This window comes from Cladophialophora bantiana, assembly GCF_000835475.1.
Source record: "Cladophialophora bantiana CBS 173.52 unplaced genomic scaffold supercont1.5, whole genome shotgun sequence".
Lineage (NCBI taxonomy): Eukaryota > Fungi > Ascomycota > Eurotiomycetes > Chaetothyriales > Herpotrichiellaceae > Cladophialophora > Cladophialophora bantiana.
In genome coordinates, this window is record NW_015971579.1 from 401,727 (window position 1) to 415,568 (window position 13,842).

Here is a 13,842-nt window from a genome sequence, read left to right on the forward strand (position 1 = left end):
TTCACACGTCGATTCTGAAACAAGGCTGGCACTGACCATACAACTGCTCGATATGGTGAGCTCAACTCGAATACATTGACCCTGTGCTATGTCTTTTCTCCGCAACGTTACTACCGAGCAATCTCTTGATGGCAATGCAGGAAGGCAAATACTGGGATCCACGCATTCCTTTAACGTCACAAATCTCAGGCCCTGGAAGCACTGTCTGGTACCATCGTCTCTTGACATGCACAAATACCCAACCATTACTACTTGGCCCCCAGATCTTCTCGTGTATACATCCTCCGGTGTCTATGATGGCCACCGCAACGGGAGGAGATGCCCCACCCTCCACATCGGGAACTCAGAGAACGACACCCTACAATATAAAGGACGGATAGTATACGGCCGCCAGAACGACGCGCCTGGCTCCATGTCCCCGACTCATACTACGAGGCCAGAGTGCCCCGTCCGTTGATGGTCGCACTGCATGGCAAGGACCAACCGACCAAAGAGTTGGAGTACCATACACAACTCCCCAATGCGGCGTTCAATCTGTACGCTATCCTCGGGTACCCCGAGTGCGTTGATCTACAGTGGACTGGCGACCCGGAAGCCCCGCCTCGAGACGAGGTGGATGACGTTGGATTCATCGACGTCCTGATCGACCATATCATGCGTGACTACGCTGTGGACGCCGTACGGGTGTATATTGCTGGATTCAATACCGGTGCGGGGCTCGCTGGGCTGTTGGCGTGCGACCCAGAGCGTCCGGCCGCATCGCAGGCTTCGCTATGTCTTCGGGCCGCGGTTTATCAGGACGTCGCGCTCAAGGAACCGCTGTTTAGCATATGCCACCATTCACGCCGCCCTGCGCCCATCCTTGAATTCCATCGTGACGCAGACCCTTGATCCACTATGACGACAACACACGCCGGAAGGGTCGACGGACGCATCTATGAGTGGCTGCAAGGCTGGGCGAAAAGGAATAGGTCTGTCGACTTGGAGGGCAAAACCACATTGTTGCAACCATGGCAAGGTCGAGAAGCTCGTTTGGGGTGCGCCTGGCAAAAGCGAGCACAACGATCAGCATGTGCAAGTCGTGGTTGAGCTTTCCAAAATTGCCGGCTTCGATCATGGGTGGTCGACAAGGTATCCACTCAAAAAGGACAGCCATGAACCAAGTATTTTGATGAATTTTTTTTTGTCGGTGGGGGGGCGGGGCGGGATTCACAGGTCCTTCAACGTAGAACATCTCATTAGAAAAGTGAGATCGTAAATAGAACCGGGTGACGTTCGTGCAATGCTATGATCTTGTTTTCATGAGCGAGTTAAATGTGTGTTAGCACTCTCTCCGCATCTCAGAACCAAAAGACATATCGTAATAAGTGCAAGCGCTCTTCGAGGCCCGAGTTTCAACCAATCAGTCGTCGCAAACGACGACAGCGACGAATGAAGGCAGCTGCATAACACCCCACCTCTTTCGGCAATCGCCCGTGGAGCTTCAAGGGTTTTGCGCCGGCAACATTGTCCTCGGGATGATATTCAGGGGCGTCGGACCATTGATCTTCAGGAACGTCGGCGACGATGTCTTCGAACCGCTGACCTTGTTCTTCGCCAAGCGCCCACGCGAGCTCCTTGGGCGAGCATCTCTTGCCCTGGATGCTCTCTGGCATATTTTTGTCCGCGATCGGATCTGTCAGAGCTTTGCGGTCGGCACCTAGCTCCAAGAGGAGGCGGGCAAGCTCCAAGTGCCCATTCGAGATGGCCAGGTGCAGAGGTGTCCAACCTGTGGAGTCCCGGAGTCCAAGAGCATTGTCCACGCCGTATTTCTTTTCGTACGCCCGGAATAGGATGGAAAAATTGTCGTAAATGCCGTACCAGGCCACCAAATGCAGTGACGTCCAACCTACACCGTCAAACGGCTGAAAAGCATCGACGTCATAGTCCATCAATAGTTGTAAGTCAGAGGGATCTGCAAAGATTGCTGCACGGTGCAGAAGGCTCCAACCACGATTGTCGATGCGCTTTTCGTGCAACAGATCGAAGTCTTCACCTTTAGCGCGTAACATGATGATGAAATCTGCTGCTGGGGGATGTCGAAAGCCTTCTGGCATGTGCCAGGGCCATAGGTAGTATAGAGGTGACCAGTTATAGACGGTGGAATGGTCGAAAGATGCTCCATAGAACAGGAGTGTCCTACATATCTCCAATTGTCGATGCTTAAGTGCCCAACACAGTGGACTTGTCTGCTTGAGCCCGAAAGCTTGATTGACGAGAGCTCCTTGAGAAAGCAGCAATCTTACAGCCTCGAGCTGACCATATTGGATTGCGAGACACAAAGGTGTGATCCCTTCCGCAGTGATGTCGAACGGAGAGGCGCGTCGTAGGACAAGAAGTTGCTGCATTCTCACAACATCGCCCTCTTGAGACGCCTTCAGGAATTCGTGGTCTGAAGACACCTCATGCGACATCAGGAGACGCCATTGGTTAGGAGAAGGTTCCAACCAGCGGCGCCGGACCAAACCACACAAAATCCTCCCCAAATATGTAAGAAGCTGAGGCAAATCATGAATGAAACCATAAGGCTTAGTCACGATCCTGAGAGATGGGATCGAAGCGACGATGCTCGAGAGAATGCTACGTAGATCGAAAACATTCTCAATCACTCCGGCGCTGAACAGACCAGGGCACGAGCAATGATGGAAACGAAATGGCACTCCCGGCCCCTTGTCCTTCGTGGTAGCCCACTTCTGAACCTCGGTTACGGTTATTCCAATTCCTTGCGGCTCTGAAGCCGCTTCAGTGGGCGGTAACAAATCATTGCCTGAGTCATTCGTCCTCTGAGCGGCAAACCTGCATCAAGGTATAAGTTCCTCCGACGTCGATCTGGAAGGGGTTCTTACCATTGTATAAGCAAGAGAGACTCAGCCATTGAGAGATCTTGTTCCACTTCTGATAAACATCTTTCGAATACTGCTTTATCGGCTGTCAACCAACGTAAGCAACTCTTCATGGAGCGCTTTGTGATTGCCTTGGGCAGTGGTCTTGACATCGAGGTAAGAATCCTAGCTGGGTCCGAAATAAGTCGTCTGCACTGTTCTGGGACATCGCCGTCGAGGACTGATAGGGCTTCGCAAACAGTACGCAATTTTTCCACACGTGCCGCTGCTCGATCGAGATCATCGTGAATACGCTTCCATCTATGGTAGAATCGTACTATCTTCACACTGCCTCCCAATAAGGGAGCAACAGAAAGTGCGAGACCTACAGCCTCCATGGTGATAGATACTGGAACCGACAAGGATGGTGTAAGATTAGGAAACTCGAGGAGATCAGAAAACGGGTGAAAGCCAGGCTGTCTCAGCTGGCCAGGAGGGCTTCTCTCTTTAAGACACATCGCTCGTTGGGCTGCAATTGTCCTGTCAAAACCTGTGAGGACCACTGGCCTCTGTGAGCGGGATAGCCTGGGTGTCGATAATGAGGCTGTGGCATTGATTCGGCGCCATCCCTGCTGATTCCCACCAATCCAAGATCGTTCGAGAATGCAGGTCAACCGTCCAGGAGGAACGACAGCATCGCAGACGTTACCCACGCACACCGGTCAGCAATGCGAGGTGTGAGTGCAAAACCTACGAATGAGCCTGAAAGACACGTTGCATATATGACATCCAGCGCCATTGACGAGGCGCCCAATCCGAGGAGCTAGGAGACAGGACGCTGCCATGCCGGGGAACTGACCACGCTTTATGGGATCAGTTTTTGCGAAGAACTTTCACTCACTTTGGGGGAGCATACAAGAGCTATCTGTCGGGCAGGCTGGTCAGCAAGAGAGGCCAAAACCAGTGAGTGTCGAGAGGAGAGATGAAGGGATGCATGAGACGAAGGAAGAATCTCGCCGAAGTTGCCCGAACAGATTCAGCGCCCAGAAGCTTTTGATGTGAGTGGAGTTGTGCATAGAGCACATTCCCACCAGCTGATCTTGCGGGCCACGAAGAGAAGTATTTGGATTGTTTAGATTGTTCTCTTGGGTAAAGGCTGGAGCCAAGATGGGCAAGTTGGACTAGTAGAAGGGGCAGGGAGGGAGTTGAAAACAACATGCACCAAGTCAAACCTTGGCAGTATATGTACCTTGTAAGGCGGACAAGCGCGGCATTGCTGGAGACGAGGTGCGGAGTATATTAGACTTAGCACCCGTCCAGCCCTACCCACTCGGGCTGATTGAGACTTACCGAATAATCTACGAGTGTATTGTAACCGGATTATCATAGCAGCTTCGAGCAGGTGCCTGTTATGCCTGGAGTCTGTCATGGATGCTGCAAGTCATTTTGCCTCGTCAGAATGGGCAAAGGCTCAAAATGACATGGTCACCGAGTACAAAGTCACAATCGCCTGCAACCGACGTTGACCGCAAAACCACTGAAACACCATGCATTCACAGGAACCTCGAGTCACCTACACGGCGTTCCGCTGTCAAGGCTGGACAATGCATCGAGCCCTAGTCAAAGAGTCAAAGAGCTTGGGAAGCCGAAGACGAGTTGCTCCACAACCAGGATGTGGCCGGTTTCCTCCCCAAGAGAACCGACCACGGTACAGAGTATACGGGGTACAAATGGAAGTAAAGGAGGAGTGACTCAGTTAAAATGAATCCCCTGAGACATACAAGGTGCATACCGCCTCTTTACAGAAAGCGGTACCAAGAAGGTTTAGCTGCCCCAGCCATCCGAAGGCCTTCTCTACCGATTAGTCCGCTTTGAACTAGGAAATTGGTTTCTCTGCTCAAGATTTAACCATCGCACCGACCATTCCCGTTGACGATTGTCCCACCAGAGAGGAAATTGCTCTCATACGCTCGGCATTACGGCTGGTCGCTTCAAGCGGGTACAGCCCTCGCCTCGCAGGAACTGGATCAAAGACGGAAGCTCTCACCAGATACCCGATCAAATGAACGTCGCCACCATAAAGGACGTGCTCGCAATGGGAACTCAGCCTACCCACGCCAAACCAGCCACAACACCAACGTCTGCAAGGCCCTGGAAGATCCGTGTGTTGGAAACTCATGGAACTTCTGCAGCCTGCGTATCCGCAGAACTCAGCTCCCACCTAAGGAGGTATCTGTGCTCGCCAAAGGGCCGGGCAACTTGAAGCTCAGCAATGAAATTATCACAGCTCTGGCCACAATGGAAGCAGACTTACATGGACCAAGTGGAGTTCCTCCAAAGCCATGAAGCCTAAAAAGGTGATATTCAGGTTTCGGGTGCAGCTTTCCCCGGATTCCTCGATCTTGTCAATGTTGCGTTAGGCAAATGACAATCTTCCCCTGTTTGTTCACCAACGGGGATCCCATCTCCCCCCAACGGACAATCTGTTTGATCCTCCTCGCGTGGTCACCGACTTGGCTGCCTGCCATGCCCCTCAGAATTCCACTGCTGTCTACTCTTTTTCGGCGGCCGTGTCTTAAATACAGTGAATTGGCCGTCTGCTTGCTGAAGGTCCCCAATCGTCATGGTCCTTTCCCAACAAAAGTTCCAGCACACGCATCCTGGTGTCCTCGTGGATACTCTCCTCTTGGCATTGAAACTCCTAAAAAAAAATCCACTAGGTACAACATTGGATGTTAGGTACGAACAATTCTTCGTTGATCCAGCTGGGTCCCCGTTCTCTACTGCGGCAATTCACAGCCAACCAAAGACATCAAGAATTGGCGTGATCTTTACCAACGGACCCAGTCTGAAACACCTGTCATTGATTTTGAATCATCGTATGAACAGAAGCATTGGGTTCAAGACAAGTAGTGGCGGCATGGAGTTGAATGGCAGTGCACAGAGAAAGGGATACGTCAAAAGACGAGCAGCGCCAGTGCTGAAGACGGTCATGAAACCAAATGTCAGTGTCAGTCCTTTCAAATCCAAAACTTGACATTTCGAAATCGGAACATGGCTGACATTGCCTTCAAGGTGAATTGCGCGCTCCGAGGAGAAAAACCAGATCAAAGTCAAAGACCGCATTCCCCCATCAAGGACACATCCAATCCGAAGGCATAAAGTCGACTGCCGACGCAGCTGATGGCTCAACAGAATCCCCAGGCCATCCTCACCACGTGAATGGGATTGGAGTTGTGCCATCGCGATGAACAGAAATCCCACAGACCGCACTCCGGGAAGAAATGGGAAATGCGCGCCCCTTTAAATCAAGACAAGTCAGGAACATGGCCAAAAACATATCGAGTGGCGGTTGGTGGCAATTTAGTCGCGAGAGTGACGTGGTTCAAGAGATTGGGAGACAGCCCAGGAATGGCCCCAAGGGGAAGGGATCTAAAGGACCACCAGTCATCGCATGATGGTCACGATTTGAAGCTGCAGCCGACCAGTGGCAGGTGTCGGTATTTGATCATGACAGGTTTCCTTACATATATTCCAATTGGGTAGCTGCACTGGTTGGTGTCCACAAAGTAGGATTACAGTTGCTCCATCTCTCCCCTGTGGAGCAAACGCTGGAACTGTTTGCACCTACAGTCCCAGCGTCCATCATTTCATTCCACTGCCACATTCCACAGTGACCTCTTATCACTTCTTTCCCGCCGTCGGTGCCAGGCCCGGTACGTTCGAGTACCTCTCATCTCTCTCCGTCTTGAAGAGAACCTGACACCAAAACTCCTTCGCATCCGCATCCCACCAAGTCCAATACCTCCCTTCTCTCCTGTCCACCTCCCTGCTCTGTAATTTAAACCCGCACGTCTCGTACGGCTCGGCAGCGACCAACAAGTACTGGTAATCCCTGTCCGGCTCTTCGACTTTTTGTTCAAACGCACTCATGAACCGGACACGCGGCTCCATGTTGGGCGCGATCTCCGGGTACAGGAGCTGAAAGAGCAGTCCGACCTGTCTCGTGAGGGGATCTCTGATCTTGGTAATTTTATACCCCGGACGCCCAATCTTGACCATGTTCTTGCGTACTTGCACGCCCATCATCCCCGCGCCCATCAAATTTCCATCCTTTTGCATCTCCTTCTGTTCCCTCGCCGCTCTTCTAGCGAGGTTCGTCTGGTGTTTCCGCCCCTGCGTGTGTGCGAGGTAAGAGCCATCGTTCTGGTGGACTGTAAGGCACAGCCTGCACTCGAAGGAGCCGACGTGATTCTTGAAGAAGTAAGGGTCCTTGTCGAGGTCGATGGTCTCGAGAGCGAGTTTTCGCAGCCGTTCGCGACGGTCCGCGTTTGTGGCCGAGTGCGAGGCTACGCCGCCACCCCCGAACTTGGAGCCCGCGCGATTTTGGTAGTCCATGGTTGGGGAACTATATTGTAGGTGTAGAGATAGGACAAGAAGCAATCAATCAACAAGCGTGGCCTCCGCGCCAAAGGAGGCCGCTGTAGGAGAAGATTGCCGCGATTCGAAGACTGGAAGATGAATGCGACGACGGAGACGGAGGGAGACAGGCCGAAAGTGTAAGCGCGTAAGCTGGACCAATACGCACACTTTCAGGAGATATTCGCCGGAGAGGAATCTGATGGATGAGATGGAAAATGAGAGGGAGGGAGAGACAAAGAGAGAGGAATGGGGGTCGTGAAGTTGAGGTTCGAGTAGGCAAGAAGTCGAATCTGAGAATTTCATTTGTTCAGCCTCGTCCTTCTCCGCAATTCTTCCACAAGGCTGGACGATCTTCTCCACTCCACTAGACCACCCAAGGCTATTACTCACCACACCTTCGTCCCGTACAGCATGTAAAGAAAGTCGGAAGTTGTCACGCATTCGAGCAGGAGAAGACTTTGGATCTGCGACAATGTCAGAGTCATTCTACACCTCATCTACACCTGGGACAATTCCCCCTGTCGCACCGATCTCACCACCACCTCCAACATCACCGACTGGCGCAGTTGCTGCACCACCTCCCCCTCCTCCGCCAAAACCCATATCTCATCTCTCCCAAAGCACCGACCCCAGCAGGTCTGCAACACCTATTCTGGCACCAACACCCACCACGGCTCCCGGCCCCCCAACTCTGCCCGGCAAGGTGGACTCTCCACGTCCACAACCACCACTACCTATTGAACCGCACCAGACAAGCTCTCCCATTCCCGGCCTCCAGTCATCACAACAATCAATCCCTCAAGAACCACACCGAGCAATTCCCCCGCCGCCCATTTCTGAACGCTGGCTTCCACCAAACGTCTCCAATAAACCTCTAAATGAACTCCATCCGCTGCTCAATAAGCCGTCCCTGCTTGCCAGCCTGGCCTCCCAACACCCCTCGTACGCTTCCTCGCTCATTCCTCTAGAAAGGGCCATCCAGCAAAACGTCCAACTCGCTCAACAGGTTGCTCATCTGGAAAGTCAACTCCGTGCCCTGCGTGACGAGACAGCTCAGTTGCTTCTAAACCATACGGGCCTGCAGACCCAATGGCGCAGGAAACAAAGTGAAATGGACGATGCTTTAGCGCCTTGGGGCCCGAGACAGATGTATCAGCGGCTGGTCTCGAGTACTAATGAGCAGGAGGCGGTGCTAAAAGCTATGCAAGAGAGTTTCCTCGAGGGTGGGAACGATGATGATGCATATTACGGAGGTGCGAACGGAGGGAAGGCGAGTGAGAAGGAGGTTACCGAGTGGGTCAGAAGGATAAGAGAAGGCGCAACGATATTGGAAAAGAGAAGAGAAATGCGAGCACGTTGGGATGAAGGAAGAGTGGGCGGTTGGAGGTGATGATGACTTGTCACTCCTTAAAAATAATACCTGATGACTGTTTTATGCGGAACACTGCTGCCCGGCCATCCATCCAACGTTTCACACAGCAACGACGTTTTGAAGTCAAGCCGCTCACAGAGCAAATGCCAACCCAAGGCACACCACAGCCGCAACAATGCTCAATCCAAATGCCAGTCTCGTGTCGCTTGTTGATGCACTACCCCCTTGTTTGGTTGGCACATTTTTTGCATAGATGGTTCGAGAAGCCGAGGCGGCATAGCTTGACTCAAGGGCAGCATCGCGCGACATCGACGCAGCCAGCACTGATTGCTCATATGCGCTGGTTTGTAATTGTCCATCCATTTCCTCGCTTGCCCACTTGGACTTTTCCGATGCCGCCCTTGACATTCTTCTGGCCGACTGTGACTCGGAGGAGGCTGCCCGAGAGAGTGAAGCGATGAGATTCTTGTAGCTCTGAATGGACGCTACCCAATCATCAACGCTTTGCCGTTGTGGGTCATCTGTTGGGGCCTTGACAGCATAACCGATCATAGTGGGTGGAGGAGTAATGGTAGCATAGTAATTGGTGACGCTCGCAGGCAGTCGGGCGTACCACTGCGGCACCGAACTCCCAGAGAATTCATTGGCGAGAGACTCGGCAACATTGGGATCATTGAGCATGGCATTCCTGATTTCAGCCGGCATAGCAGACTGGATCTCGTCGCTGATCCTTGGTTCTTGTCGAGCCTCAATGCGTTGTTCATCAAAGAGCTCAGGGTCGAATGGCGAACCGCCGCCCCCCTGGCGAGCCTGCACCTTGGCCTCAGGCAGACAGTCTTGCAGGGTGATGACACACTTTGAATTGAGGACACACTCCGCAGAATTTGTGTCTCCAGCGCAAGCAGGGAATTCTAACGTGTCTCCACAATTGTCGCCACTGATGGTGAAGCATCTTTTGTCCGTGTTTGTTGCGCTCTTTCGAAGCTCAGCAGGCAGATTGGGCATGGCGAGGATCTTTTGGATTGGGAGAGGGCTGCGTTTGTCCTTGTTTTCGGAGGCCAATGATGCTGAACCACAAGCCAGGATTGCAGAGAGGAGGACAAGTTTGCTCTGCATTTTGAGTGCCGGGTTGATGAGCAGCCGTGCAATTGAAAGGAAGACTTGAGGAAGTGAAAAGATGGAGACAGAATGAATGGATACAGCTGCTAAGAGTTGACGGCACCAGCCCGGCTCAACAGTGGATTGCTTGAAAGTGAGCGATGTTGGACTGAACATGACATGAAGAAGAGGAAGATTGAAGATGGAGAGGACATGCTTAATGGAGACTCAATCAAGTGGGAGGCGCCTTCCTCTTGATTGTGCTCTTTCCAGTTCTCAATCGTCAAGACGTCATCGACTGCAGCGTGAACAAGTAAGAACGAAAGGTCGAGGCAAGTATCAAGCTGCAGGGGAAAAAGGACTGAAGCATGGTGAGATGAGCTGCAAAACGGAAGAGTCGATGAGCAGACCGTCGTCCAGTTGAATCCTCTCTCTCTCTTTCTGGCACATCGACCAAAATAGAGTGGTGATCAATTCTTCTCGGTGATTCGGTCTCTCGCTCTACGAGGCTGTCAGTCAGCCTTTCTCCACCGAGTTGCATCTCCAACCCTGAAGACCGACGACCGCGAAGCGAAGGGGCCGTTCAGTCAAAGCATAAAAACAGCAGAGTTAAGGAACAGGCTCAAGACAATCCGTATTTCTGCGCCAGATATATTACGACCTCTTTAATTCGACCTCGACCAGAGGGTGACAAATCCTGTCGCTGACCTTTACGCTCTTTCTGATTGGCTGGCTGGAGCAATTTGCCTTTTCCTTCAACCCAGAGGCACCGCACGCTGCCACACTTCAAACTGACATAGGCATATAAAAACAAGCGGGACATTGATGGGCACTTCCCTCAAGGGACTCTAGAGAAAACCTTCGAGAGATCGTACCAAAAGTCGAAACTCTGTGCCGTCTCTTTAAACAACAAGCAAGTCCGGGTCCAACGAGGCTTTACAACATGGGACCCGAGAAGTGGAGCTCCGAGATGTCCCTACCTCCAAGGACACCAGGCCGGGAAAGAGAAACACTTCCCACAGCAGCAGATCCCGAAGCCAACCTGCCACTTTTGTCCAGGACGTCCACCCTTCAAGAGAACTCCCGAAGTCAGACGCCTTCAGTCTTCCTTTCAGACAAAAGCCCGCAACGACGCCGAAGATGGTGCTGGCCTGATTGGAATTTTCGCTTCAACGCCCGCATCGTATCTGATGCGATTCTTGGCCTTTCTGATGGACTCACCGTCCCATTCGCTCTTACTGCTGGCCTGACGGCGCTTGGGGACACAAGAGTGGTTATCCTGGGAGGACTCGCAGAGTTGATCGCGGGTGCAATATCAATGGGACTCGGAGGATATGTTGGTGCCAAAAGCGAAATGTAAGTCCACATGCATGAACCCGCTGGACCAGTATTACATGGACTAACACAAGACAGTGAGTCTTTTAACGCCACAGACCGTAGCTGCAACCAGCTGATCCTGCATGAACCGCAGGCCGCAAGAGACTTTGTCCAGGAGTATTTTGAGCAATTTGGACTGGCAGAAGAAGAGACGAAACGAGTGGCAGATCACATGAAGGCGTCCGCGCCCATGTTCAAAGACTTTCTCATGCAGAACTATTTTCAAGCGACCAAGCCGGACACCAGTCGACCCTACCTTTCAGCACTTACGCTAGGCATCAGCTATTTCATCGGCGGGTTCATTCCTTTGATACCCTATTTCATCGTAGCTCGGGATAATGTCCTGGCCGGATTGTGGTGGAGCATCGGACTGATGGCGGTGGTGCTGCTGATCTTTGGGTACATCAAGACGGGGGTCGTTCGGGGCTGGACTGGAAAGGAGAATTATCAGGCTTGTACGGGAGGGGCATTGCAAATGCTGGTTGTGGGTGTTATTGCCGCTGGAGCGGCAGTGTGTCTGGTTCGATTGATCAGTGGCAGCTGAGCGACCTGGCCAGAACGGCTTCTTCTTTCTAGACGACTTGCCTTGCTGCGTAAGCATGGTCCCGTCTTGCCATTCGGCGAAATGGAAAAGTGGGATTTATCTCGTGAACTTGTGGTCCGTGCAAACGAACTAGATGGTTTCGCTCTTGCTCGATCGGAACCTGCCGATTAACTCGATACTACATACGTTAATGTGTACACTGAAAGGGAGATTTCTCCCAATGTGGGCCCCTTCGCGACAGAGTTTTTCAGCAATGAATACCTGTGTATTGAAAGTTGACCTCGGCTAATAAATCGGACCGCGAGCATCCTGGTATGAGGGACAATGATACCTCAAGGATGATGGCAGGACTGCAGTGGGTGGTGGAGGCGTCGTAGTGTGAAAAGGGAAGAGAACAAGTCAAAGGAGGCCGAAATTCGGATCATACCCACCAGTCCACTCTTCTCGGCTCTCGCCTATTCCTTTCCCCTGTGCAGTGTTTCTTTCCTCCCTCTATCCCACATTTCCATATACACACTCTCGCTCCCTATGCCCTACCCTGTACGCGCCTACCACTATCCTTGGAGGGAGCTCCCACGGCTGTATCTTCATTCGCTAACCTCATGGTGCCGATAATCGCTACCAAACACCAAATGCTTGGATACATATGCAAGAGCTTGGACCTCGCGGGCTGCTGCAAACCTGTTACCTAGGAGAAGGATTCCCGGTCATCGCTTCTCTCCATCCTTCTCGCTTCCTTCCGTGCCGAGAAACAGTCAACCAAAATGTTGCTCTCAGCCCTGCTTCTGCCAGAGAACGCTTCCCTCTGTCCGTGACAAGAGCTACGCAGCGAGATTTCTAGGCACCTGAGATGTTGAGAAAAGCCCATCTGTCAACTCGACCCATAGTCCCGGAAAAAGAGGCGACACTATTGATGTTCAATATGCAGGACTACGGTACTCCGCAAGTGCTCGCCCTTCTGTGCTCCCAGCCACCTCTTTTCATAGTGGTTCTGGTAACGTGTGGCTTGCGCTGTGCATCTACATCCCCTGCTGCTGGTTTGGATGGACTCATATCAGCAACTCTCTTACTCGGCTCGCCGGGTCCATTGAACAAGGGGTTTTGACCTCTCGTCTATTCATGTCTCACCTTCTCGAACGCAGCTGTCATCTCAGCCGGACGCATAGGTCCCTGCATCTCAATCTTGGTCGCCCACACTTACTGCCCTTGCCTGAGGATATGGCTTGTTGTCGTCCTTGACTCGCTTTCCCACTACACTGCACTCTTTGTTGCGCTTGGACTCACTCAACATTTGCCTAGTCTATGGTGTGCCGCCCTCTACCCGAGACGGCAATTCTTGGGCCGGTCAAATGCCAGTCAGCACTGTGACTCGTCCTATCAGGGCCTACCGGCTCGTGAAATGTCTGGACGCCCTGGCGCATGGCATTGGGGACTTTCCAACGGGACAGACTATATCCCGCCGTTAGGAGACTTTCCAATGGCATGCCTCTTGCCCCCAACGTCATTGAGGTGTGAACGAAATCAAAGGTATGCAGCAAGCATCCGATAATGACGGAATATGGACACCCCATGTTACACATCTTGTGTGCTGCTTGTGGGTCACCCAACAACCACGGGTTGGGGAGCCAACAACTGCAGAAGGGCACTCGATTATATTGTCACTAAACACTAAGCCTCCTCCTCCGTACTCTGATATTTTTCTCCTTGCCTTGGGTTGTCCACGGTCGCTACGCCCCACTCGGAAAATGGTGGGCGGTTGACTGGTAACATTTCGCTCATTCCTAGTGTAATCCGGATGGCTGGCCAAATCAGGCTATTGCTCATTGGGACTACCATGATATATCCTACGCAGAGTTTGAGGCAGGAATTCCATTTTGGAATATACTTTAGCGGTTGTAACCAAACTGCGAGGATCCCTGACTTTTGACCGACTGGACGACAAAGGACAGGACCACGGACAACATGCAGGTTGAAGGACCAATTCATGCCAGCCGTTGAACACATGGTACCTTGCCGAGCATCTTTGCCTAATGGAGGATTTTCCGCTGTGCAGGCGATATTGTACCTGCACCAAGCTGCATGCATGGCTGACGTCTTGGGATAGAGTCTGCACAAGTCTGCGCGAACCTTTCATACTGGGAACCACTGGCAGTTTGCAAAATTTTTTG

The 13,842-nt window shown here is 52.2% G+C and overlaps 7 protein-coding genes across 7 annotated transcripts; 4 read left to right on the forward strand and 3 right to left on the reverse strand.

Annotated features, from left to right (window-relative positions):
• Nucleotides 1-88: 88 nt before the first annotated feature.
• On the forward strand, nt 89-891 carry Z519_03733 (uncharacterized protein; the record flags this gene model as incomplete). The annotated part of the gene is made up of 2 exons (XM_016761480.1): nt 89-273; nt 372-891. 2 exons carry the CDS (start codon nt 89-91, stop codon nt 889-891), a joined length of 705 nt encoding a protein of 234 aa, XP_016621818.1.
• Nucleotides 892-1,394: 503 nt separating this feature from the next.
• Z519_03734 (uncharacterized protein) lies at nt 1,395-2,453 on the reverse strand (the record flags this gene model as incomplete). Its single annotated transcript, XM_016761481.1, has 1 exon — nt 1,395-2,453. One exon carries the CDS (start codon nt 2,451-2,453, stop codon nt 1,395-1,397), a length of 1,059 nt encoding a protein of 352 aa, XP_016621819.1.
• A 3,031-nt stretch (nt 2,454-5,484) lies between these two features.
• Z519_03735 (uncharacterized protein) lies at nt 5,485-5,898 on the forward strand (the record flags this gene model as incomplete). The annotated part of the gene is made up of 1 exon (XM_016761482.1): nt 5,485-5,898. The coding sequence occupies one exon, from the start codon at nt 5,485-5,487 to the stop codon at nt 5,896-5,898; it is 414 nt and encodes a 137-aa protein (XP_016621820.1).
• A 647-nt stretch (nt 5,899-6,545) lies between these two features.
• Z519_03736 (uncharacterized protein) lies at nt 6,546-7,259 on the reverse strand (the record flags this gene model as incomplete). The annotated part of the gene is made up of 1 exon (XM_016761483.1): nt 6,546-7,259. The coding sequence occupies one exon, from the start codon at nt 7,257-7,259 to the stop codon at nt 6,546-6,548; it is 714 nt and encodes a 237-aa protein (XP_016621821.1).
• A 496-nt stretch (nt 7,260-7,755) lies between these two features.
• On the forward strand, nt 7,756-8,673 carry Z519_03737 (uncharacterized protein; the record flags this gene model as incomplete). The annotated part of the gene is made up of 1 exon (XM_016761484.1): nt 7,756-8,673. One exon carries the CDS (start codon nt 7,756-7,758, stop codon nt 8,671-8,673), a length of 918 nt encoding a protein of 305 aa, XP_016621822.1.
• A 114-nt stretch (nt 8,674-8,787) lies between these two features.
• On the reverse strand, nt 8,788-9,771 carry Z519_03738 (uncharacterized protein; the record flags this gene model as incomplete). Its single annotated transcript, XM_016761485.1, has 1 exon — nt 8,788-9,771. The coding sequence occupies one exon, from the start codon at nt 9,769-9,771 to the stop codon at nt 8,788-8,790; it is 984 nt and encodes a 327-aa protein (XP_016621823.1).
• A 925-nt stretch (nt 9,772-10,696) lies between these two features.
• Z519_03739 (uncharacterized protein) lies at nt 10,697-11,674 on the forward strand (the record flags this gene model as incomplete). Its single annotated transcript, XM_016761486.1, has 2 exons — nt 10,697-11,109; nt 11,167-11,674. The coding sequence occupies 2 exons, from the start codon at nt 10,697-10,699 to the stop codon at nt 11,672-11,674; spliced, it is 921 nt and encodes a 306-aa protein (XP_016621824.1).
• Between the last annotated feature and the right edge of the window lie 2,168 nt (nt 11,675-13,842).